Source organism: Marmota marmota, unplaced genomic scaffold, assembly GCF_001458135.2.
Source record: "Marmota marmota marmota unplaced genomic scaffold, marMar, whole genome shotgun sequence".
NCBI classification, from domain to species: Eukaryota; Metazoa; Chordata; class Mammalia; order Rodentia; family Sciuridae; genus Marmota; species Marmota marmota.
In genome coordinates, this window is record NW_026000221.1 from 7,165,859 (window position 1) to 7,193,355 (window position 27,497).

At 34.3% G+C, this 27,497-nt stretch overlaps 1 protein-coding gene across 1 annotated transcript; it reads right to left on the minus strand.

Moving 5' to 3' along the window:
* On the minus strand, positions 1-27,491 carry Fem1c (fem-1 homolog C). Its single transcript, XM_015488599.2, has 3 exons — positions 27,345-27,491; positions 25,953-26,679; positions 1-4,681 (listed from the first exon to the last, which is right to left on the minus strand). Exons 2-3 carry the CDS (start codon positions 26,494-26,496, stop codon positions 3,372-3,374), a joined length of 1,854 nt encoding a protein of 617 aa, XP_015344085.1. The 5' UTR covers positions 26,497-26,679; positions 27,345-27,491; the 3' UTR covers positions 1-3,371.
* Between the last annotated feature and the right edge of the window lie 6 nt (positions 27,492-27,497).

Below are 27,497 nucleotides of genomic sequence, written 5' to 3' on the forward strand. Positions count from 1 at the left end.
TTTGGTGCAAATTTAATTTTATTAGACCTTACAATGAATGTTGTGGCATATTGTTTTCCACTGTGTGACAATTTATTGGCTGGCACCTGAATACAGTACTTCTTCTGAAAAATACACAATGGGAACTGACAAAAGAGAGAGAAACTAGTTGTTTAGTAATACAATGAGGGTGGGGAAAAAAAGAAAAAAAAAGAAAAATAGAAAAAGATGACCAATTTAGTTTCCTTAGTATCTAATTTTATAGTTCCAAGCAATAATGCTGTTGTTACAATGTACAGAATACGGTATTATCTCATACAGCTCCCACAATTCTGAGAAAATTAATTACAAGCATTACTATACCTGTAAATTCAGTCTAGGGTTTTTTCTGGGCAATATGGCATTAAAGAGCTACTTTTTCAAATATCACATAAGTAATTTCCCCAAGTCACAGTAAATGGAGGTTTCTAAAATATTACAAATTAAGGTAGCCACTTTATAAGTGAGCAATCACCTAACTTCAAAATCGTAAGGGCACCAAATTATCTTTGTTGATTTAGACTTAAACTTGTCAGATTTAGGGACAAGAAAAATGACTATTTTAAAATCTATAATCTATTTGTCTTCAGAAAGTAGACTGGTATCTGAGTAAAATGACCTTTTATAGAAATTATCAAAACAGTGGAACATCTAAAATTCAAAAGCCCCAACAGGGTATTTTTTTGTAGAAATTTAATCAAATTCAAACATTAACTCAAGCCAACACCATCATACTACAGTTTTATTTTGGCTCAAATGAGTACAATTAGTTCACTAAACATTTATTCATCTGCTCTTAAAATTTAAGAATTTTATTTTATTCAGTCTTACAATTTTAAGAATACTTTCAGATGAAGGCCTTAACAGTATCTGAGGTCACACTTATGAACCAACTTCCTCTAAAATAAAATCATGGACAATTGTGATCTATTAAACTGATTTTTCAGAGCTCCCAATGGCATTTGTAGAGAGGGAGAATTGTACCCTAATTGAAATAAGACATTACAGTTATCAAGACTGAAGACTAGTTCTAAGTTACCTATTTTTAGTGGTGGAAAAAATGATATTTTAAGAAATCCTTATTTTATACTGGAGTTGCACGATTCAATTTCACCTGTAAAACAACATTAGATGTGCCTAGCTCAAAGAATGTGTAAAACCCACTCCCTTACCCCTGCCAAAAAAGGAGGGGAAAATATTAAATCACTTTAAAAAATCCAATTGTCATCTTTTACCTCCAAACTGAGATCAATTAATATAGAGTCACTATACTTGCAAAGTTTTCCTTTTTTAAAAAAAAAGTAGCTCATGAATATATCTTATATTACAAAGTTAGAGGCAGATGATTTAAAAATATTAATGTCTGATATTTCTAGAACATTTAAATCATAAATTATTCTTAATATATGTGGCAGTTGAAATATTTCATCAAATTTGCCCAGAGTAGTAAGAGATAGTAAAATCTCTTCATCAAAAAGTTGGAGAGTGGCCATTGATCAAATTGAGCTAATGATCAAATGAGCTAATCATTTTCCAATGGTGAAATTAAATTTACAACCTAGTAAAATAGGAAGGATATCTTTTTAAAAATCAAACCTCAATTATTTAGCCAAAAAGTCTAATGTTCTTTTATTTATTAACTACTCTTCATTACAAGTTTCTACTGAATTAAGATGAAGATTAATCTAATGTAACTGTGTGCATGATGACTCTTTAAATAGCAATGCATCAACCTTCAGAATAAAATGTCAACCCCAAAATCCAAGTGGGTGATCCAGCTCATTTAAACTCACAGGTAAACTGAATTTTTCTCAAATCAATAAGGAGCTTCTTATTCAGAAAAATTTCATTAAGACATTTTCAGGGCAAATATGCCACCATAAATTTTATTCTGAATAACAATAAAGTGCTGAATGAAAATTACCTGAATCTTTTTTAGTAGTTTTCACTTATCTTTTCTTAAAAGAGCCCTTTCTGTGGCATTAGCAAATCTGTGAAAGAAAAGAGGGAAGGAGGAAGAGAGGGAGAGAGGGAGAGAAGGTGAGGGAGAGAGGAAGAGAGAAGAGGGAAGGGCTAACTTTAAGTAAGGAACAGGAAGCACTGCAACCTTTTGTGTTTAAGTGGGGTGACAAATAACTGAGACCAAAGTAATTCATGCAAGTTATCTTGAAAGGTATACATAAGCTTGAAGAAAGAAAGAACACTGTTACTGACCTTTGATACTACGGCAGTAAATTGCATAAAATACCTTAATTATCCTAGATGCCTAGATCTGGCTTGGCAAGCATCATGCCACCGACATGCTTTAGCTCTTTTTTTGTAACAAAACGTGATTTGCAGTTCGATGACTGAATATCTCAATGTGACTTATTAAGCTGTGTGATAAACTTTGAGGTTAAATTTAAGCAAATTTTCTACACCTAATCACATCATCAGCACAAGCAGGACAACGCTGGAGCAGCATGAAAGGTGGGTCACTTTGGAGTCTTCCTTTTACTGCATGATATATTAAGATGACAGACCTAAATTTCAACTGGGTTAATGAGTTAGAATAGATTTGTTTCCCAAATTTAGCACACAAAAATTTCTGTGGATTAGAGAAAGAAACCTCAGATGTGAAGAAAAAAAAACCAAAAACGCTTGAGCTCAGATAGCAAACCTGCAGCTCTAAAAACTGTCATGCTACAAGAGTACTTTCATAAAATGAACTTTGTAACAAACTTAAGAAAACTGTGTTTTGAGTTGAAGTTGACCAACTGCTGCATAGAAAATACACTAACATACAACAGTCAAGTTTAAGCCGGTGCATAGAGAAGATAAAGCACTTATGGTAACTGCAAATGGTAACAAGTCCATAAGGTTTGTACTTCGTACTACCTAGCATGGGTCCAGAAGGGGGAAAAATTTTGTATTAGAAATGGTTAAGAAAAAACAAAATAAATAAAGTGGAAACAGGAGAGAAGCTTGGAGGAGAGAAGAAAGAAGCAGGAAAGAGACCTTCAATTGTATAAAATTCACAAACCAGTAAAGTATAAAGACACCACTGAAAAACAGTTAACTCTGTCCCAAACAAGCAACAGCAAACAAAACCAGAATGGATAAGCCTTTGGTGGACAACTTTAGAAATTTGAATATGACATTACAATTTCTCAGTAATTCACAAATAATATATGGTATATTTATATTAAATACTGGGAAACCAATCCTGTAAATCTGATGCTTACAATGCATTAGCCGATGAGAGCACAATGATATTAAGCTAAATGAATGCTGGTGTTATCACAACAGTGCTCATTTATGAAACAACTGTTAACCAATTCGTGCTTTAACAGTGCTTAAATACAGTCAAATTATCATCTATGAAGAGAAACAAAGGTCTCTAGCTTTTCTGGAATATGCCCTTTATAATATATTCTATGATTCACGATGACACGAGCAGCCAGACATTGCAATGTGGTATGATTTATGGGCTGGATCAAATTTTTAGCTATTTCCTTCTCATCCAGCAAGTCACTGGCAGTTTGTTTGTGCAAGTTTGTGGCATCAAAATGTGCACCTGATTTAATAAGGAGATTCATGATGTCTGGATGGTTGTTCAAAGCAGCGATATGTAGGGGGCTGTTGTCATCGGAGTCTCTGACATTCACATCAGCACCACATTCTATCAGTATCGCAGTAACTTGCAGAGATGGAAATTTACAAACAGGGTATCGCCCTACACATGTAGTATTCTTGTCCACAGCCAGATGAAGAGGGCTGAAGTTATTCTTTCCTCTTGGATGCAGCTTAAGAAACCTGTAGATAGTCTGCTTTTTGAAATGGTCCTGTTCTAGAGTACAAGGAACTTTCTCTAACAAGCAAATTAAGTGCAAAATGATGGAAAGAGCCTTATTTAATTGCAATGGGTCAGCTGGACATTGAGTTTGTTTGATAGCTCGCTCTATTTCAAGGACGCTTTTGCACAGTATGCCCATAAGATCATCAAATGTGACAGTAGTACCCAACAGGCCTTTAGCCCTATCCTGTAGCATAAAGGAGAATAGTTCTGCAAAAGATAATAAGCTGCTAGCGGTCATGGGGCTTAAGGGGTCCAAATTGTTCTGTTGCATATCCAAAGCATACTTCCATAGGTTGATGCATCGTTTGAAATTTCCAGAGTCTGCATAGACAGCACCTCTATATCTAATATAGTAAGAGGTATCAGGATGAGAAGGACCAAGAATACGTTCTCTAATTAATAGTGCCTGCATTCTCATTTCATCAGGATCAGCAATAAGACCTTCTAGCTCCTCTGTACTATTTACCTCCTTGGCATAATCATAAGCCATTATTAGTGTCTGCGGTACTGGTTTACTAATTATATTAGTCCTATCACTGTACCTCATGTTCATTGCCTTTTTCCAGTATTTCAAAGCCCCCAGGAGATCTCTTTTTTTGTCTACAAATGTAGCTCCGAGAAGCTCTAGAGCATTGATACGTTCTGTCTTGCTGGTCTGTGCATGGTGTGTCAGAAAATCCACAATATTTGTGTGACCAGTCACACTTGCTGAGAGAAGGGGAGTCATTCCATAACCATCTTTTTCCATCTTTGCACAATACATAAGAAGCATCTTCATGATGTCCAAACTTCCAGATTCTGCACAATCATGCAATGCAGTATTACCTTAAAGAGAGGAAAATAAAAAGTAATATAATTTGAGAGAAAAGAATATAAAGTAATACAAATATGTACTTTAGAATCTAAAGAAAAGCAGACAACTCCAAGCCACCCTAACTAGGTGATATTTTAATTACAAAGAAAAAAACGATTTGTTCAGTACCTAAAATTAATATATGATACACAGCAGGAGCTGAATAAAATATTTGTTAAACTTACTGAATAAATAACATGACCAAATTAGGTAAGGAAAGATATCTAAAGTCACCAGATAAAAGAATTAATATAACGCCTCTTGGTATTTTTCATTAGTGTTTTAAGTGAATATTCTATGACTAAAAACAGATGAAATAAAATTAACTAGCTATTCAGTTTTGCTGACAGTCATTTAACTTTCTGGATCAGCTTCCCCATTTCTTAAGGAGAAACCTAGTATTTTAATATCTAAGATTTTTGCGTTTGATTCTAATGGAGGTCAGAAATTGTCAAGTAAGCTTCAGCTATTTTAGCCAAAACTTATGATTACAAAGTACTTTCCCTAAAAACCTCCCATAAGAAAAACAAATCCACTAAAATCTGAAAAATACGTGGGTAGTTCAATATGAACTTTAAAAGGAGACATCTGAAGTGTCCTTTCGTAATGAAATATTTCCCATTGTAATTTAATTTTTTTAAACATTCTTTTTAGTTGTACTAAATGTTCTAACACTGTCCTGTTCTTCCCACACATGAATTAAAACTGACAACAGGTACTGGAACATTAGAAAAAGCCTGTATGAAGTATATTAGGACATAAATATCAGGTATTTTAGCTATGTAATTTTTTTTTTAGTTGTAGATGGACACAATATCTTTATTTTATTCATTTTTATGTGGTTCTGAGGATCGAACCCAGTGCCTCACACATCTACGCAAGTTCTCTATCACTGAACTACAACTGCAGGCCCCTAGCTATGTAAGTTTAAAGATAAGTATTTACTAATTATCAAGAGAAATTATCATGCAGATTTTTGATATTCACATACAATGTTTGCAGAACATTTCAACAGTGAGTCATCTGGGGCATGTCTATAGAAAAAGAGTTAATTAACAGCATGCTGAGACTGCCATCCTCAGAAAGACCTATTGCAAGGTTGACCCTTGGCTGGCATTTGGGAATTTTTAACAGTTCTCTGCATTGATATAATCCCCAACCCCAAAGGATAAGGTAGCTCGCTGTGCCCCCTGCACCCACAATGCATGTCAAAAACCTGGTTTCTTTCTACAGTCTAAAATTTTAGGTGTTAAAGCAAAGGGTACCTACCTACATAAGCAGTCTCACAGTAAAAGCCATAGAACTAAATGTCACGAAATTTCCCTGGGCAGTTTATTTTCACTGCTAGGGAGGAATGTGCTCTGTGTGCCTCTTCATAAAAGGGAGAAAGCATAAAAAAAGGCTGCACACATATTTTTCTAGACCTCAGTTGCATCTTTTCCCTTGATGATCAAGTTCTGTATCCTTATTACATTATTGTAATAAATCTTAGCCATGAGTACAATTGTATGGTAAAGCACCCTAAACATAGGGGTGGCTTTTGGGACCTCTGACACAGCCATGTGGCAGGAAGTTGTTTAAGCCTAAATACTTCAAATAACAAACCTACTTTATCACTAAAATTAGAGGAAAAAAGTTATTATTCATTAGGACTTATATGCTTGTCCTGTTTTGTCTTCCATGATATCTGTAAGGACAACATAATTATTCCAGAGGTTAATTCTGACTCAAAATTTCAATGATCAACAATGAAATTATGTCTGAAAATATTTTTTTGTTGGGGGGCGGGATATACCAGGGATTGAACCCAGGGGCACTCAACCACTGAGCCACATTCCCAGCCCTTTTTTGTATTTTATTTAGAGACAGGGTCTCACTGAGTTGCTTAGCACCTCACTGTTGCTGAAGCTGGCTTTGAACTCAAAATCCTCCTGCCTCAGCCTCCCAAGCTGCTGGGATTTCAGGCATGCACCACCACACCCAGCTGAAAAAATGTTTTAATAATGTATAAGGTGACCAAGCACTGAGAGTGCCCAGAATTTCTGACTACTGATGTTCATTTGTTTAAAATAATTTCTATCAAACACATTTATTAGACCAAATATATTTTTAAAACTATTTTGTTTTATGTAAACTATTTTGAATTGAGAATTACAACTATTTCCATTTCCCCCCAAGACATAGGCAATAAGAAATAAAAAGAAATCTCAGTAGGAAGAGAGGACCTAGACGGCATTCTTCTCTATTCAGAATAATATAAAATCAAAATAATAATGCAGCAAAAGGCAGTTTTTAAATTAACTAAATTTCTACATTTCTTGAAATAATACAGCCTATATTTTTGGAATAATAATACAGTCTAATATTTTGAAAACTACTTCATATAGAAGGCAGGGGTGAGGAGGTACTTTGGCACCTAGTAATCGCAGGGATAACATAACCACACACCCATTAAGAACCAGGAAAGATGAAGGAGCTCTTGCAGTGCAACTGGTTAACAATTTATAAGAACTAGGAAGGATGAAAAATGTATTTTTAAAAATTTGCTTGAGCTGGGTATGGTGGCTCATGCTGGTAATCCACCAGTTTGGGAGGCTGAGGCAGGAGGATGTCAAATTCAAGGCCAGCCTGAACTCAATGAGACCCTGTCTCAAAATAAAAAATTAAAGGGGATGGTATTGTGGCTCAGTGGTTAAGCATCCCTGGGTTCAATCTCTAGTACAATTTTTTTTTCATAGCATTTATGAGACAACAAGGGGGCAAAATCTAGAAGTGAGAAAACTAGAGGGATTTAGGATAGCTTTCCACAATGGCCTCTACCAATTCTGGAAGAGACATCTGAAAACTGAGCAGAACTTTCAATAGCCTTACAAGGTCTAAAGGCAAAAACTTGAGTCTACAGTCTACCAAAAAAGGAACTCTAAAAATTCCTCATACTTTGGGTTACCTCAAAAGTATCAGGGTACCAAAGGCTGGTACCTTAGGGAGTTAAGGTAAATTACAAATAGGCAAGCCATCATAGGAACTCAAACAGAATTTAATAACAATCCAGGATGAGTAGTATATGTAATCAAAAGCTATAAGCAAATGTAAATACTATTTAAGGAAGATATTATAGTGCTAGGACTCAAGTTTTTTCTTTTCTTTTCTTTTCTTTTTTTTTGGTGGTGCTCAGGATTGAAGCCAGGGCCTTGTGCATGCAAGGCAAGCACTCTACCAACTGAGCTATATCCCCAGCCCTCTAGAGCTCAATTTTTTATGTTGATGATATGTAACCAATGGTATACCCAATCAAAAAATAATGGACATAAAACAAACAACCAGAACACAAAAACTAAAGAGAAATAAAGACCTGAGAGCTAAATCTATCATGACATTCAATTAATGTAGTTATATACACAAATTTAAAAGCAATTATGCTTAGCATATTAAGAGATATTTTAAAAATTGAGAATTCAACAGAAAACTGGAAATTACAGAAAATAACCAAATGAACATTCTAAAAGTGAAAAACTCAGTGGGTGGCTTTTAAAGTAGGTAACACTCAGCTGAATAGAGAATTAGTACACTAAAATATAGGCCCAATGAAATATACAGAAATAAAGCAAGGATGGAAAAGCAGGAGACTCTAAGAGACAGGGAACAATGCCAGAAGCATTAACATACATAAAACCAGAATTTGAGAGAAAGGAAATGAGCCAAAAACAATGTTTAAGGAGATAAAGTTGGAGACATTTCTGAAGCTGATGAAAGGTTATACTATAAATTTAATAAGTTTTACAAACACCAAAAAGGATAAATAAAAAGAAAACTACATTGAAGCAAAGCACAGCAGAAGTGCTGAAAACTAAGGTGAAAGAAAATCTTAAAACTAGACAAAGGGTAGAAATTGCCTGCAAAAGAACAATTTGACAGCAAAGTTCTCACTAGGTACAACAGAAGCCAGGAGACATGGAACCCGTACTTAAAGCCACTAAAGAAAAGTAAACTGCTAACTTAGAATTCTATACCCACATCATGAATAAATGTGAAATAAAACACCATTTTAGATTAGAAAGAAAAACCCAAAACTAAAATATTTATTACTAACAGACCTAAATATCATGGGAGTACTCTTTAGACAGAAGGAAGATGAGCCACTTGGAAGCTAGAGATGTGGAAATAAGTATCCACAAAATGAGTAAATTTGTGGATAAATCTTAAAATACTGACTTTAAAAATATCAGTATCTTGTAGAGCTTGCAATACATATAAGTAAATACTTTGACAGCAATAACATAAAAGTAAGCAAGATAACTGCCGTTAAAATGTTGTAAGATCTCTGCACTGTTGAAAAGGAGTAAAATTAGAAATCTCTGTTAGTCTTCAATAAGTCAAAGTAGTAATCACTAAAGCAATCACTAGAATAATAGTTCCAGAGTATGGATATAACTACTACATTGTCTTTAATACAGAAGAAAAAAAATGGAATACAAATAATCTGAAAGACAGAGAAGGTGATGATGACAATGATGACAAAGAATGTAAAACAGGTTAGCACAAATAAAAATAAAAAAGGTAGCCAGATTTAAATTCAGCTGTATTAGTAATTATATTAAATGCAAGTTAACTAAATGGTTCCATTAAGACAAATGTCCCAAAACACAAACTCCAAAAACTCAAGACATGTAAGATGCATCTTAAATAAAGGGATAAAGAAATGCTACAAGTGAAAAGGTGGCAAAAATATATCCTATATATAAACTAACCACAAAAATATAAATTATATTTAAAAATACTCTATGTAAAAATTAACCATAGAAAGCTCTTTAGAACTAAATTATCAAAGTAGACATTAAAGCAAAATACATGATTAGACATAAAGGAAATATTTTGTAATGATAAAATTCAAAATACAAAGATTCAATAACCCTAAATTTGTTTTCACCTAATAACATAGGTTTGAAATCCATAGAGCAAGAGTCAACAGAACTACAAGGAAAATCAGACAAATCCACAAACAGTATAACTGAATATACCTTTCACTACAGAAGACCAAAATCAGTAAAGATAAAGAAATTTAACGATAATTAACATACTTGATTTAAGGACTGAACAGCTGTAGAATCCCATTGTTTTTCAAGACTATATGAAGTATGCACAAACACTGGCCATATTTTAGGCCATAAGAGGAGTTTCAACAAATGTAAAAAAGACTGCAATAAAGTTAGATATCAAAAACAAAAAGATAACCAGAATAATCTCTGTATATTTGAAATTTAAAAGTTCACAAAATAACCTGAGTCAAAGAAGAGCTAATAGAAATTAGAAAATATTTTGATGGGATGACAATGAAAACACTAAAGAACTAATCTTGTGGGACATAAAACCTGTACTTAGAGGATAATGTACATACTCTTAAGTGCCTATATTAGAAAAGAAGAAAGGATTACAATACCTAAGTATCCATTCCAAGAAGTTATTTGGGGGGGTGGGGAGAACAAACCCAGAAAAGCAGCAAATAATAAAAATCAGAAATGAATGAAAAAGTGTAAGCACGCTAGTACAGTATTTTTTATTTTCTTAACATTGTATTAGCTATTGTACCTTTTTATGCAAGGTAGAGAAAAAAACATATTCTACCTACAAATAAAATACAGATTAGTGGTAAAACATAAACACACAAATGACACAAATGCCACTTTGGTGTAATAATCATTTTTAAGATCATGTTAAATGCCAATCACACTAAACTCCAGTAAATAAATTACAGACTATAAGCCAAATCTCACAATAAAACTTGAACCAATCACATTGCTTTACAACTCAAAAACTTTCATGCTTCTTCTAAGGAAACACAAGAAAATCTTTAAGATAGCTTTCAAAATTCTACAGCATTGATTCTCAAGCACTATTTATGTGGAGAAGAGAGTAATAAAATTTATGGTTTAGAAACCATGTTATGTGAATAAAGATTATATCTTGGTTAGCATAGACACACTTAAGATACACATCGGGATGTGGATTTTAAATGACAGAAATATTTTGAGATCCCAAATCCTCCAGCCTCATTTCTCATTACCACTGGTGTGAATGATTCATCATGCATCTAGCCAAGGGGATGGCAAAGGCTAGTGTCCACTTTAGGCTCTGCAGGCCATAAGATTTCAGTAGAAATTTGCCAAGTAGAACGAAAGTATCCATAGGCAATATGTTAAACTAGTAGACACAACTGATTTTCTTTTTTTTCTTTTCTTTTGAGAGAGAGAGAGAGAGAGAGAGAGAGAGAGAGAGAATTTTAATATTTATTTTTTAGTTTCCGGCAGACACAACATCTTTGTTTGTATGTGGTGCTGAGGATTGAACCCGGGCCGCACGCATGCCAGGTGAGCGCGCTACCCCTTGAGCCACATCCGCAGCCCCACAACTGATTTTCAATAAAACTTTATTTATGAACTCTGAAATTGTTAAATATCACGAAATATTTCTCATTTGACATTTTTCCCAACCACTAAAAACTTTAAAGCTAAAAAATGTAAAACATGAGAGCTATTTCTTAGCTCTCTCAGGTAGTACTAAGTGGAGCTGACCCCAGTTTGCCAAGACATTATTAATACTCCCACACTTACAGATTCTACATATGCTTTTAACATTACTCCAACCTATTTCTTCCAGCACCAGTTTATTTCCACCTCCATGTCTTGATTTTCTATAATGCACTTTTTTCTTTACCTTTTTAACTTCTTATTCTTCAAGTTTCTCAAGAATTTCAGCAACTCAAAGAGGCCTTCTTGGTTATACCATATCAATTTGTCATTCTGGACATGTCTGGTGACTATGTCTCATCCTGGTAGATACTCAATATTAAAATTGTATATACTTATATATACCTTACACTAGTATAATGCTGCTGCCTTGCAAATAGATTCTCTTACCTAAATTGTCTATTCCTCAAGTATAAGATCCTATATTGTTTCTGTCCCACAAAAAGCTAAGGTAGATTCTAAATTTTTAATACTTGATATCACCAAAAGTGATCCAAACATAGCTTTTGAGGACAAAATAAGCTCAAAAAATAAAATTAAAAGAGGAGATCTCAACTACCCAACAGATCAAGCATGTAACCACCATACTTTCATGCCTCGGAAGACCCTAAAGCTCCCCTACAATGGGGGTCTGAGCCAAGGGGCACTTAACCACTGAGCCACATCCCCAGCCTTTTTTATTGCAAGATAAGATCTCAATAAATTGTTTAGGACCTCACTGGTCTCAAAGTATCAATCCTCTTGTCTCAGCCTCTCTAGTTGCTAAGACACCAAATGAGACCAGGCATGAGACACCACATCTGGCAAGATGAGTTTTTAAATTATAGCCTGGACTACTACTTAAAGTTTGTAAGAGAGAGACTTAAAATTTTTTTTTTGTTAAAAAAAAAAAAAAAGTATAATTTTAAAGCCAATGTAACTTTTGTATCATCTCTCCAAGTCATACTTTTTAATTACATTATTATTATTGTTATTGTTATTATTATACTGGGAATTGAACCCAGGAGCACTCTACCACTGAGCTACATCCCCAGCCCTTACTTTTCAAGTCAGGGTCTCGTTGTTACCCAAGCTGGCCTCAAACTTTTGTTCCTCTTACTTCAGCTTTCCAGGCAGCTGGGATTACAAGGTATGAGCCACTGTATCCAGTAAATTAATTTAATGAATTAATTTTATTTACTTAATTTACTTATTTTTCAGTGCCAAGGATTGAACCCAGGGCTTTGTATATGTTGGACAAGTGTTCTACCTCTGAGTTATACTCTCCAGCCAAAGTGATTTTCAATACATGAAAACATTAAAATTGTATATACTGCCAGATGTGGTGGCACACACCTGTAATCCCAGCAACCTGGGAGGCTAAGGCAAGAGGATAGATAGTTGTGAGGCCAACCTCAGCAACTCAGCAATATCCTAAAGAACTTAGCAAGACCCTGTCTCAAAATTTAAAAACATAAAAAGGGCTGGGGATGTGGCTCAGTAGTTAAGCACCCCAAGTTTAAAAAAAAAATACATCTTAATGGGGCAACAAGATGTTTCCATACATTTATACTTTGTGTAATGTTTAAATTGGACTAAAACCTATCTTTTCAAATATTTATCATTTCTTTATGGTAAAAATTTTAAAATCCTTTCTTCCAATTTTTTGAAACATACTTTATCTACAGTATATTGTTTGTTGACAAAGTTATAATCAGTACATACAAAACTGCTTCCTGCTTCTCACCAACATCTTGGGCATTTTGTTATATTAATGTTACTACACGGTCTGGATAGGTTCTATAGACTACAAAGATACTACATAATTTTTCTTAAAGGTTAATAGTGAAAAACTAAGGGAATGTGCCAAACTTATATAAATAGTTCCTTGTCGATGGACACTTGCATTGCTTAGAATTTTCACTATTAAAATTAGTACCTAATCGTTATTTGATTTTAGCAGGGAACATTTGAATTTAGTTTACAGAACACAGATGTTCTGTGGGAACATGGCTTAAAGTCACTTTATAATTTAATCTTTTTCCATTAAATAAACATCTGAACACCAAGTGAGATCAAGTGCCTGAAAAGTGCTGTATTCATCTAATAAACATTTTTTCTTTATGGGAAAGATGCATCTTAAAGCAATGCATACCAAGCTTTCACCTGCGAGAAAATACTTTTGCCAAACCTTGTCATTCAACACTAGATCCTTCTATTTTCAACAGATGGAAACCTATTTTACCAATTAAAAAAAAAAAGAGAGAGATTATCTGATTTATTTGAAGTCCCTAAAACTATTTCCTGCTATTGGTAGAATTAGTTTTATCTTAGTTTAAGAATGCACTTTTTAAAAACCCTGGACACTAAACTCTATTAATATCTGAGTAGCTTGTCAAGTTAGTTGTGATCTTTCTTGAGAAAAATTCTTTATTGTGGTTAATATCTACTATAAGCACTCTTTTGCTTATTATGAATCATAATGAAAATTGCTAGTTCTATACTAATAGAATGAAAATGACTAGTTCTGTAATCAATTTACGTACTTTTGTCCTCCTACCCCTAAACGAAATAGTTGAAACTGCATTATCTAATCTGTTGGCACTTTCTTAGTAATACATTTTATTTGTTTCAGGTATAGAAGAACTCTTGCTTTTACTTGCAGAGACTCAAATGTTTTCGCTAAAACTTTAAAATTGTAAAATATGTAGTATGAATATTATAATTGTGCATTTTACATTTCAAAAATAGGTAAAATCCACTTGTAAAGTCTTTGGCTATACTAAAATATCCTTTAAAATGTAGATGGTAAACATCAGTTATAACATTTTGTTACCTTAAGATATATTTGTCTATTAACTTTATCAGTTACATTAAATAAAATAGTTAACAGCTTGCAAAAAAAATAATAAAAAATAAAATTAGTGCCTAGGGATTGGGGTTGTGGCTCAGTGGTAGAGTACGCGCCTTGTGTGAGGCACTGGGTTCGATCCTCAGCACCACATAAAGATATTGTGTCAACCTAAAACTAAAAAATCAATATTAAAAAAAATAGAATTTGATAGCAGAAAGCCTACTATAAAAAAGAAAAAATTAGTGCCTAGGGGGCTGGGTTGTGGCTTAGTAGCAGAGCACTTGCCTAGCATGTGTGAGGCAATGGGGTTCAATTCTCAGCACAACATATAAATAAATGAATAAAATAAATGTTCATTCAACAGCTAAAAAAAATTAGTGCCTAAAAAAAATAAGGACAGATAACAGGCCAATGATGGCCAGAGACTAGTGAAGGGGTTAAACTCAAAAGGGGTGAGAATAAAATTTTTTGTTATCTTTATTGTAGCAGTGGTATGTTTGCTAAAACTTACAGAACAATATACTAAAAAGGGTGAATTTTACTGTATGTAATACTTCAATAAACAAATGCCAAACAACATATGCTGAAGTACAAGCTACTTAGGAGGCTGAGGCAGGAAGATCACTTGAGATGTCAAGTTTGAGACCAGCTTCAGCAACACAGTAAGATCACAATACAAAAATTAATCAATCAATCAAATAAATAAATAAATAAATAAATAAATGCCTAGTTTAAAGTAGGAACTCAAATATGTAATGGATAAATATACATCTTCAATTCACTGTCAAAGGATTAAACTTTATTTATATATTTATTTTGTGGGGTTGGGGATTGAACCTAAGGTCTTGCACTTTAAATGTTCTGCTACCAAGTTATACCCCAAGATTTGGGAATAAGCTTTTTTAAAGTACCATTTTTATAGCATTCATTCTAGCACTGAAATTAATATTTAAATTTATATTACTTCTACTGCTAGGTAAAGAAAATGTCTCATGTCTATTAACAAATTTTCTTTAATGACATGTTTCAGTTTCTGGAATTAGTCTATGTGTTAATACTTTATGATAGCCAGTTGTCTGTTTTGCTCTATCAGTTGTTTCACTCAAGAATATTATACTCTAAGTACTGATTACAATTTCTTGTGAAAAATTATTGTGGTAACATACAAATTTAAAAATCGAGTTACTATGTTCTTATGACTGATTTGAGTTGTTACACATCAAAGATTGTTGAAGTCATGTTTAATTTTTGCTAGGTAACATCACTGACTTGAACTTTAGGTTCATAGCAACATATGCCAATTACTAGAGATTCAACTTGGACATTTCCCAAGTTTTCAAGCCCCTTTAAAAATATTCACATTATACGATGACTGTTCTTCCAAAAGAGTTGCATTAGTACCTTATTATGTTTTCCTTTTGTGTTCTCAAAGGCAATAAATAATTGAATAGAGTTCAAATACAAAATTACTAGGCATCCCAGAAGAAATCAAGGATATTAGTATTTAATAAATTTACCTTCAACTAAGGCAAAAAAGAGAGTGAAAAAGAAAAACACAATATTATACTATTCTCAACACCTGTTCAAGAAAAGGTTCATTTGAGGGAAAAAAAAAATTAAGGCACTGATTTTATAGTGGAAGTTTTAATGATTTCTCAAAGGACATGTTTGTTAAATGGGCATTCCTTTAAAATCAAGCTAATGTCACAACAGGAAGTATCAATTCAATTAAAGCATTTCTGTGGAAAGCTAAAATAATATAATGTAAATACATTAATTTTCAACTACAAAAGAACATAGAAACAGTACTAATAAAATCTGGAAAAATGAAAAATAGCCACATTTGTTGGAATGTTTGGGGGTGGATATCAAGCACAGAAAACTATCAGAAATGCTCATGCATGAAAGCATTGTAATATTACTCAAAAAGTATCTGAAATATGAATCTTCAGAGATGTTAATTTTAAAGACACCTGTCATGATAGCAGGCACGTAAGAGAGAATTCATGCTTAACTGTGAGAAGTTTCCTAAAATGGGGTCAATGTTTTTCTCAAAGTAGATAAGCCAAAAACGAACCAGTAGTTTGGATAAGAAACAGAATGAAGTTTAAGAGTCTCATTTAAGAGTCTCATTAGTCATCATTAGATGTTTTGGTTTGACTTAACGATAAAGGCACGCAATTGTTATACCACCTAAATTGTACAAGAACTTCAATTTAGCATATATAAATATCTCAATTTGAGTAAAATTACTACAACTCACCAGGATCAAGTTTCTAAGTTACCTCCCAAATTAATAGACAGAATTAAGCAGTTTTTCAATAAAACAGAAATGTTCTCATAAGAACTGCAAAATATTTAATGAATGCAAAATGCCTATTATAATTTGAATTGCTTTTCTATCAATAACAATCCAACAAATTTTGCTCTTTGTAGAAGAATCCTTAAAAGTTAACAATTTTATGTATGTGTGTTGTTTTTAGTACAAGTCAAGCTTAAAGCTGTACTTTTCAAACTTGAACATACAAAATCACCAGAAACTCATAGTAAAATGTAGATTGGAACTAGTTGATATGGAGTGGTTCCAAGTGATATCTATGGTGCTCATCCTTGAGAAGCAAAGAATTAGAGAAAGAATCTTATTTTCTTGTTTGCTACAGATATATTTGTCATATGGCTAACATATCCAAAAGCTACATTAAGTATATAAGTTTAAATGGAAGGCTAGGTTGCAGCCCTGTTTTATACCAATACAGAAATGAAATCCCATTATTCTGCTTACTCGAAATTTAAATAGATGCCAAAGCAAGAACAGAATGTATTTTACAACTAACTTACACAGTTTCATTCATGGAAAGTTCATATGTAGTAAATGGTACGGGTAAACTCTACAGTCCATTTTTAACAATTTTCTTGTTTAAGTTAAATAAGTGGCCCACAGTGAAATTTTTTTAAAAATCAGTCTGTAAAATAAAAATCCAAATTGCTATAAGAAATACCATCAAACGTGAAAAAACAATCCACAGAATTGGAAAAAAATATTTGCAAATCATATATCTGATAAAGAATTCGTATTCCAAATATACAAACAAGTCTTGAAACTAGATAATAAAAATTTTTAAAGCATACAAAAAATACAAAGATACTTCTCTAAAGAAGATACACAAATGCCAAATATGCATATGAATTAAGTACATGAAAAGATGCTAAACATCATTATCCATGGGAAAAATAGGAACCAAAATCACAGTGAAATACCACTTTTTATTTCCTAGGATGGCTATAATAACAAGTGCTGGAGAAGGTATAGGAAACTTGAAACCCTCCTACATTGCCTACAGGAATCCAATTCATTCATTCAACAAGCTGCTTTGAAAATGGTTTGGACACACTTCTCTCTCTTTTTTTTTTTTTTCCTCACAACATCATACATGTATTCTGTATAATGATGAGGGTCTCGTTCCATCTTCCGTGCAAATCCCCTTCTCCCTCCTTTTCCCTCGCACCTCTCTTCCCTATTTAGTGGTAATCTTCTACTCATGCTCTTCCTCCCTATCCCATTTTGAGTCACACCCCTTATATCAGAGAAGACATTCGGCATTTGTTTTTTAGGGATTGGCTAACTTCACTTAGCATAATCTGCTCTAATGCCATCCATTTCCCTGCAAATGCCATGATCTTATTTTTTAGTGCTGAGTAATATTCCATTGTGTATAAATGCCACATTTTTTTTATCCATTCATCTATTGAAGGGGCATCTAGGTTGGTTCCACAGTCTAGCTATTGTGAATTGTGCTACTATAAACATTGATGTGGCTGTGTCTCTGTAGTATGCTCTTTTTAGGTATTTTGGGTATAGTCCGAGAAGGGGAACAGCTGAGTCAAATGGTGGTTCCATTCCCAGCTTTCCAAGGAATCAGTAGACATTATTATTGTTGTATGTATATAGGTGACTGTATGACCAATGTGATTCTGCAACCTGTACAATCAGAAAAATGAGAAATTATACCCCATTTATTCAAATGTATGAATTGTCAAGATCATTTTACTGTCATGTGTAACTAATAAAAAAAATATCTTTTTGTAATTAGGTTTATACTTTGTTGGATATTCTTATAGCATTATTAATGTGTTATATTTTGTATCCTAATTTTGTTTTCACCAGAATCTTAATTGTGGAGTCACTCTCAACAATACCATAATAACTCATTTAAATTATCTTTGGCATATAATAAAATGCAACTTTTGAACAAAAAAAAAAAAAAAAAAAAANATATATATATATATATATATATATATATATTAGGGCTAAGAGGATGTGGCTCAATGGATAAGTGCCCCTGGGTTCAATCCCTGGTATTAAAAAAAAAAAAAAAAAATCACAAAAGACTACATATTTTGAATCCACATATACAATATAGGCAAAATTACACAGAAAGATTACTGGTCACTTAAGACTAGTACGGTTCGGGGATGGGGGGCAGGTTGTGAGTGGTTAATGAACATGATATTTTAGGGAAGATGAAAGTTAATTTAAGGTGATGGAGGCACAACTCTTTCAATATACTAAAAAGCCACTGAATTGTTTAAATGGGTGAATAGCATGTAAATTATACCTTAATAAAGCTATTTATTATTTTTAGTTTTTAGTTTTACAGTGTTGAGGATCAAACACAGCCCGGCACATGCTAGGCAAGCACTCTACCACTGAGGTACATCTCCAGCACATTCAGTGAAGCTTTTTAAAAATTCAATTAAAATTAAAAATACTTGCACTTTTAATTAACAAACAGCAATTGAAGGAATTTATAGTGTAACAGATTTGTTTGGAAACATTATTATCTCTCCTCTTCAACCTGCTTCACACCAACCCACTTTTCCTCATCTTTGAAGCTAGACTGGGCTGAGCTGGGTCTAAAAGAGACCCACTAATCAAGATGGAAGTTGGGATACAGTTCAAAATACAGGATAATACTGATCCAAGTATTACATACCTGCATAACTATAATTTGTGTGCACTGAGAGAAGTGAGAAGAATATAAAGAAACAAACAATTTAGGATATCAAAGCAGTACTAGAACGTTTCTCTACTGTTTCCCTTTCACATCTATATTCTATCATGGGAGATACTCAAGGACAAAGTGTATAAAAAAGAAGGAAAAAAAAAAAGAGAGAGCGAGCGAGTCAGGTTCAGCAATTTAGGGAGACCCTGACCCTGTCTCACAATTTTTTAAAAAAGATTTTTTTTTTTAAGGGATGGGGATGTAGCTCAGTGCTAGAGTAACCCTGGGTTCAATCCCCAGTACAGCAAAAAGAAAAACAAACTGCCAAGAGTCCTATGAGCTCTCTTCATTAATTCTTTTTTTGTTTTGTTTTTTTGATGCTGGGGATTGAACCCAGGGCCTTGTGCATGGGAGGCAAGCACTCTACCAACTGAGCTGTATCTCCAGCCCTTCATTAGTTCTTTGTATAACGCACTAAACTAGAAATGTACATAAATTTTATAACACATGTTCTTGAACTCACAGCAAAGTTAAATGCTAAAAAATATTTGCATCCACAAAGGTAAGATGCAGGATGAGGATGAAAAGTTGATTTAAGGTGATGGAGTTACAATTCTTTCAACAAACTAAAAAGCCACTGAATTGTTTAAATGGGTAAATGGCATGAGGACTATACCTTAATAAAGCTATTTATTATTTTTATTTTTTAGTTTTACAGTGTTGAGGGTCAAACACAGCCCATCCATTTTGAAATAGATCTTGATGTAAAGTAGAATTTTCAAGGCTAGGTAGAGATAAGGGATGAGGGCTCAATAATTAATATCTGTAAAAATCTCATCTAAAGACTGAAAACATTACAATTCAGACTTCCCCTTTCCTAGCCAGTGTAGTTCACAAACTGTCTATTCAATCACAATTCTTCCCAAAAGGAGGGGGAAAAGAGAGGAAGACAAATGTTTTGGTGAGATTACCATTCATGGTGAACTTCTTTATCTGAACCCCTCCCTACCTTTCCACATGGATCTTCCAACACATATATTATTTCTGTTACCTCAAGATCATAAATCACTAGAACACCAGACTTCCTTGAATTTTATTTTAAGCAAACAAATTTAATTAACCAACATAAATCTGATAAACATGAACCCAGTGAGGGGGCGATATACACCTGAACCTCAATAAGCAAAACTCTTCTTAAATTAACATTGTTGCTCATTCTCACCAACCTCAGTTCAATTCTGTGAGGATTCACAGTTCAAAATCCAATTTCCGTGGACAGAGGTTTCATGAATATTTCCCCAGTGAACTCAATTTAGCCTACCCAACTAAGATGTTAAGTCTCCTGAAGGATACAGACAAATGTGCCAGGAGATCCAAGAGAGAAAAGAAATAACATGGAACTTTAATGAATTCAATTGTGAAATTATATAAACATTATTAAATCAAAATAAAACCAAAGATGTCACAGAGTATAGAGAAATTTTAAATCCCTGCCTACTCCCTTTTACTTTCCTCTCAAGAAGGTGTTCTGAGATAAACAAAAGTCGAGTTCTCAACAGAGAACCTCAGCTTTCAACACTCAGATAGTATTAAACTACACTAAAATAAGTCTACATACCATGACAACAATCATTATCTTAGTCTATATCTTTATACCAACAGTTTTTAACTTACAGGGGAAATTCCCTTAAAATTTATTTGCATTTACAGTGAGGGAAAAACAGAATTTTTAAAAATATTTCCTTGAATAAAATGCATCCATACCCTAAAATGACTATACTATGGGAGAGAAGTAATACAATGTTTCTAGATTTGCTTTGAACTACTTCAGAAAACAAAAGGAGTGAAACACTTTTTTAAAATATGGCAGATGTAGATAATTGTTGAAGTAAGGTGGTAGATACAAACATGGTTCAACATTATACATGTGGTTCTCTCCAATTATTTATGTTATCAAATTCCATAAGGAAAAAAAAATGCCCAGATTAGCTCTTTCTCAAATCTTTCTTAATGCTAACTACACCTATCCCATATCTACACAGATTTTTCTTATCCCTTCAAAGTTCTACCTATATCACTCATTTTTTTAAATATGTAGTTGGACACAATACCTTTATTTTATTTATTTTTATGTGGTGCTGAGGATTGAACCCAGGGCTCCCAAGTGCTAGGCGAGTGCTTTACCGCTGAGCCACAACCTCAGCCCATGCTACTCATTTTTGACAATTACTACCTTACTTTGTTATTTCAAGTCTTCATCAACTCTATTTATCTATATACAGAAATGACCACAAAATACACTGCTATCAAGGAGCTAACAATCTTTCCTCAATGAAACCCAACTCATTCAACAATCCCACTTACCAAATATCCATTATAGACCAGATACTCTTCCTAATGCATGTGACAGAAATGCCAGGTCTCGGGCCTCAAAAAATTACAATATAGTAGAATTGCAGTTAGGTGATTTATAGTGTAGTAGAATGCAGTTAAATCTGTTATTTTTCTGCTGAAAAACTTGCTGGTTTACCATGCATGACAAATAAAATTAACTCCTTTACCTAGAATTCATTCATCCAAATGTGCCACCTTTCCAATTCCTGGTCCCTCCAAGTGTATTTCTCAATGTGCCTTTCCTTTTGCCAATTTCCTAAGCCTAGAAAAGTACCACAACCTCTCTGCAGATTTGAACCCCAACAATCCTTTTAAGGCTCATTTTCTACCTTGACGATGCATTCCCAGTCAGTACACTCTTCCTCCAAAATCCTACAACATAGCTTGTTTTTACCATTCCTTTAACAGTTAACAATTATGATACTTTGGACATCCTCCAAAATATTCAACATAATGCCTTGCCATATTTATTTTCAATTTACTTAATTACCTTCAGTTATCTAATATGATTAACCCATGAATAAGCAAAGTGTCTTCTAGGCTTAATCTCCTAATTCCAACCTAGACAGTGATGTTACTAGCACTTTCAACTGTTCAACTGGAGGGTTTTAAGTAATTTCACTTCAGATCTGCAAAGTCCTACTGAATCCAAACAAAAACAGAAAAACCCAAAACAAACAATGAAAGAACCAAAGAAAACAAATCAACTATAACCCTCAAGTGCTGGAAAAAACTCTGTGAAAGCTCTGAAAAGTGCTTATATAATTACTTCTGATTTGCCTCAAAAAATCAATTGTTATAAGTGTTAAATTACAGAGTTATTCCTGAATATCTCAAAGATTTTCTCCCATAGTGCTTTGGGGGAAAAAGGAACCCATTATTCCCTTAGGTAATAATTTGTTAGGGATAAAATATTTCCAAATATCTAACAGAAGACAGCACTACTCCGGCTGGGGTTGTGGCTCAGCGGTAGAGCCCTCAACCTTGAACATGTGAGACCCTGCGTTTAATCCTCAGCACCACATAAAAATAAATAAGTGACATGATTTCAAAGAATCAAATCTTCAGGATCTGCCAACTACAACTAAAAAAAAAAAAAAAAGCACTACAGAGGGCTGGGGCTGTAGCTCAGTGGCAAAGCACTTGCCTCGTATGTGCAAGGCACTGGGTTCAATCCTTAGCACCACATAAAAATAAACAAATAAAATAAAGGCATTCTGTCCATCTACAGCTACAAAAAAAAAATTTTAAAAAGAAAGAAAGCACTACTACTGCACTTAACATATTGTCATTTAAGTAAGCATAAGCAGTTATGAACCTGTCTGTCCAATCAAACCTCAAGAACAGAAAATCAAGGACTGGACATCTTGTCTTACTCATCTTTGTATATCCTACATTTAAAAACCTGGCACACTGAGGGACTCAAGAAATGCTCTCAATTAATGAATGAATTCCACCTTAAGTTAGAACATGTTCAAAATGCTAATAGCCTGTTAAAAAGTAATGGAAAGAGGTTAAATAGTATATTCAAATGTCAACTACCTGTTAAAAAGTAATGGAATGCAGAAGTCACATGCATTTTGTATTGGCATTTTCTTTTTTCAGAATATTTCCATGGATGACATGTAAAGTGTCCTAAGAAATTGGGCTGGGGATGGAGCCCAGTGGAAGAACCTTTGCTTAGCAGGCAGGAGGCCCTAGGTTGGATCTACAGTACCATACACACACCACAAAAAAGAGAGCCCACTTTATCCCAAGTTATATCAGTATTTTCCACTTTTTGGGTGGAACTACTTTGCTGCTATCTCATATCCTTCTCCTGTGTTCGTGCCTCAGTTTCAAGTGGGTCCTGCTTTTTTGATTACCATTCACCAACTAAAACAAACAAAAAACCCCAAAGAGTCAATGAGAGAATAATTATCAAAGAATCAAAGCTTCAGGATCTGAGTAAAGGAGGGTACATATTCCTTGAACCTGCCCCCAATATTCATAAATAATCATTCTTGAAATTAAATGGCACCATGAAAAAAAGTTAAAGGTGATTCACAAAAGTGATAAAAATCTCTATAATATATATATACATAAAACTAAGGCTATCTGAAACAACTTCTGGTATGCAATTGTCTTCTCATGTGTACTTTTTTTTAAAGGAGTACATATTAAGATATTGATTCTGGGGAAAAAAATGACAGAATTAGCAGACTAACAAAAATGGAGCATTCACAACCTCACATACAAAGCTGTAAGATTAGGATGGTGATAAAGGGAACATTCTTCTGAAATAGCTTAGAGGTAATAAAATATTGTTCAGTTTACTAGAAGGAAATGCTGACAAAAATATGAGTTATTTATATTCTAGTTCTCTCATACATTGTGGCTCCAGAAATATATAAAGCAGCTTGGAAAAAGAGGGAAATAATACCAGTCTCACCTCTCCAATGACATTAAGTGTTTAAAACACCCTTGATTTGACTTAAATATATGAGTTTACCAATAATCTGAACATCATTAAGCTGATTTAAAAATAGCCAAAAGAAAAAAAAAAAATCTAACAAGCAGGTATACCTTTTAACCCTTTCACTTCTCCAAATTTCAAAGCATTCCAAATATTAACATGGTTAAAGAATACTTTGTTCCTGAAACAGCATGATGTTCTTTAAAAGGATGACATGTTTTTAAAAAGTCATTGTCTTTTGACCCAACAACCTACCTCTAAAGATAATCAGAAATAAAAACACTTGTAAGAAAGAATGTTTACAGAAACTTTGTCATACTGAAAAACCAGAAGCAACATAAAACTCCATTTAAAAAACAGGTTATAGAACAGCATATAAAACTGCACACATATATATGTACACAAAATTCAAAAACATCTTTGGATTAACTGAGTGCTGGGAGTTTGCCAGATTTTCACACTTGATCTGAAAAAGAATTTCTGAAAATTATGATTTTGTATATTTTTACAATTAACCTTTAAAACAAACCAAAAAAAGATCATATTATCTTCAATAAATATGCTTATTTACTAATGTAGTGCCCCAAAATTAACCTCTCTGAAAGGCAACCCAACACTATCACAATTATAAATACATCACTTTGATTCAGCAATTCCAAATACAGGTATTTATACTACAGCTATTCTCACACAAGTGTGTGAAGACACATTTTTGTTCAAGAATGTTCACAGCAACATTGTTTATATTAGCACAGTATGGGATATGACCTAAATGTCTATTAATAGAGACTAGATAAATTATGTACATTCATACAATTAAATACTGTATACCTGTGAAAGAAGATTAAGGTAGCTATGTGTGTTGGAGATGAATAGCAGCCAAGATAAATTGTGGTTTTAGAAAATAAAGACAGAATCATATGCATCAACAGTGAGTAGAAAAGAGAGGAAAGGGATGTACAGGCCAGTATACTTGTAGATGCATAGACTATCTAGAAGGACAAAGCAAACAGTGGTTTCCTGTGTGTTGGAGATCTAGCAATCAGGAGTAATAACACTTATTTTTTCACTGTAAACACTGTAATCCACTTTGTATTATTTGAAATATTTAACATGCATTTATGCTACTTTTAAATTCTAAGAGCTTTTCAAAATTAGGTAGTGAATTACTCTGTTGTTGAATAGAATTATTTAAGGAAAATACAGTTTTCAAGAATCAAAATTATTCTAAGAAAAATAGTTGCTTTTAAGGGTTTAAAGAATTCTAAATTATCACTCCTTGTGGCTTATTAAAATAGATGAAAATTAAACACAATTGTTTAATGTTCAGCTCTTCTCTGAACAAAGGTCTTTACATTGTTGCTAGTCAACAAATTCACATTTAACAGTCTTGTTTTGCTCCCTCAGTACTGAAGCAGTTTTTAAAAATCTGTTTTCTTTTGCTATATTTAACATACGTTCTACATAAAAGGATTTCCTATTGACCACAAATAAATGTGGAATCAGGGAATAGATATTAGCCTTTTCCACTGATATTAATCCTTTCAGGTCAGTTTGGCCTAGCCTTCCCTGACAAGAGTAACAAATGAAATGCCTACCTAGAACAAACAAAATGATGACTCACTAACTATAGTAGTTTCTACGCCAAGGTTGTTCTTAAAAATAAAAAATAAAAAGCTTGAGAAAATGCTATTACCTTTAACTACAGTTCCAAACAGATTAAATTATAGACCTAAAGGCTTAGATCAATTACCATTAACATGCTCTGTAACTGTGGGGAAAAAATTCTTTGGAATTGGAATTTACTCCAAATTAAAGAATATACTGCTTAACATAGTGACAGGTCTTTTTTCACACTTGTTCAATATATTATCTAATATTAGAGAAACACTAAACAAGGTAATACTAGAAGAGTTACCTAATCGAAAAAGGTCTGTATTGGCTAACTCAACACCAATGCTTATAATTATGTATCAAACTTCCTTAAAATAAGTGTTAGACACATTAAAAAATTAAAAATAAAGTTAAACTCACCTTTAACACTTTTTCTATTAACATCTGCCCCCTTTTCAAGTAAATACTGAGCAATCTCTTTATGTCCTTTGTAACATGAAATCATCAAGCAGGTATGCCCATGCCGGTTTGACACTTCCAAATCAGCTTTGTGTTCTACAAGGTACTTCACTATTTCCAAGTGGCCATCAAAACATGCAGCTCGAAGAGGAGTTGAATTGGTTAGAGTCGTGTTGTTGACAGATGCTCCATGATTTAACAAAGATTGGACCACCTTCAGATGCCCTGCTGCAGAAGCCGCCCATAAAGGGGGAGCCCCCTCAATGGTTTCGCCATCAAAGTTGACAGAACCCCCGACTTCTATGGAGGCACTGCACTGCTCTAGGAGAAATTCCACCATGTCGAGATGCCCATACCTGGCAGCCATCAAGAGTGGCGTGGCCCCATTTGTTTTTTCAGAGATCAAGGAGGAAACCTCCTCTTTAGATTTGCTTGCCAACAACTTGGTGAGAAGCCGGAGTTTGCCATCCCGCGCTGCGTTAAACACCGCTGTCTTTAGATCCATTTATGTCCAGTTGAGAGGCTGTGCTTTATCCTTCAAAGCAAAGCTCCGGCTTAGCTCTCTTGCAGGCAAGAGTTACAGGAACCAAAGTTCAATGTTAGTCACTGCACCCCAGAACGGATATAAACCCACGGAGAGTATGCTTTGTCCTATTGCCTTCCAACATCTGATAACCAGTGCACCAAACTAGAGAAAGAAAAAAAAAAAAGTAGCAGTTTTGAATTTTCCATAGGTAAAGGGAAAAACACTAGATTTTCTTAATTTCTAACTAGTGTGGGAAGAAACGGAGGGTGGGGGTGTGAGCCGTACGTTAGAGGCTAGTCCGCCCCCCCCCCATACACACATACACACACACGTGGGAAAGGAAAATACAAAAGGGTTCATAGGAGACCCAAATGTTTTGGTGGGAGGCCCTCTCTCTTCTGTGTGCGGAAAATTTAAATACTACAGGCAACTGGTTTTCGTCTCTAGTTCTCACCAGCCAAGCTTTGTTCTAGTTTTGCTTTGCACACACCCAAGGAAAGTACAACCGAGACAAGGAGACAGACAGGTTCAGAAATGTTTCTTTTGCTTGCATCTGCAGAGAGGGGGCCAAGGGCGCCAGGCTGGAAGGCCTCATTGTGGTTGGGATGGGTTTCGAAAAGGAACAAAAAGGTCGGGCACACCAGTCGTTGGGCAGCTAACACCAAAGCCCTCACTCCAAGGTTTTCTTTCCTTTAAAACTCGACGGTCTCAGGAAATCCGGCTGCGTTTTAGCCATTAAGTTCGCCCGCCTCATTTTGCGTACCCCCCCCCTCAAGGATCTGCGAGTTCCCCAAACCACAATCGCCCCTAGATAACCAGCGCAGTACCTTTTCCAGACACCGAGAACTCTTCCCTAAACTGCGCGATCGATCACGACCCCCTCCCGGGGTCTGACCACCCCGTGGCCTCCAGCCTGCCGCCCGCCTGCCGCTCCCGGGGGCGCCCTCCTTCCCGCCCAGGCCTCCCAGCGGGCGCTCAGG

What these genes read in the sequence shown, in the direction of transcription:
- Fem1c (XM_015488599.2), bottom strand. Translation starts at nt 26,496, where the DNA reads ATGGATCTAAAGACAGCGGTGTTTAACGCAGCGCGGGATGGCAAACTC. An exon ending in TAATAGAAAAAGTGTTAAAG is followed by an intron (nt 4,682 to 25,952) that starts GTGAGTTTAACT and finishes CCTCTCTTTAAG; the next exon opens with GTAATACTGCATTGCATGAT.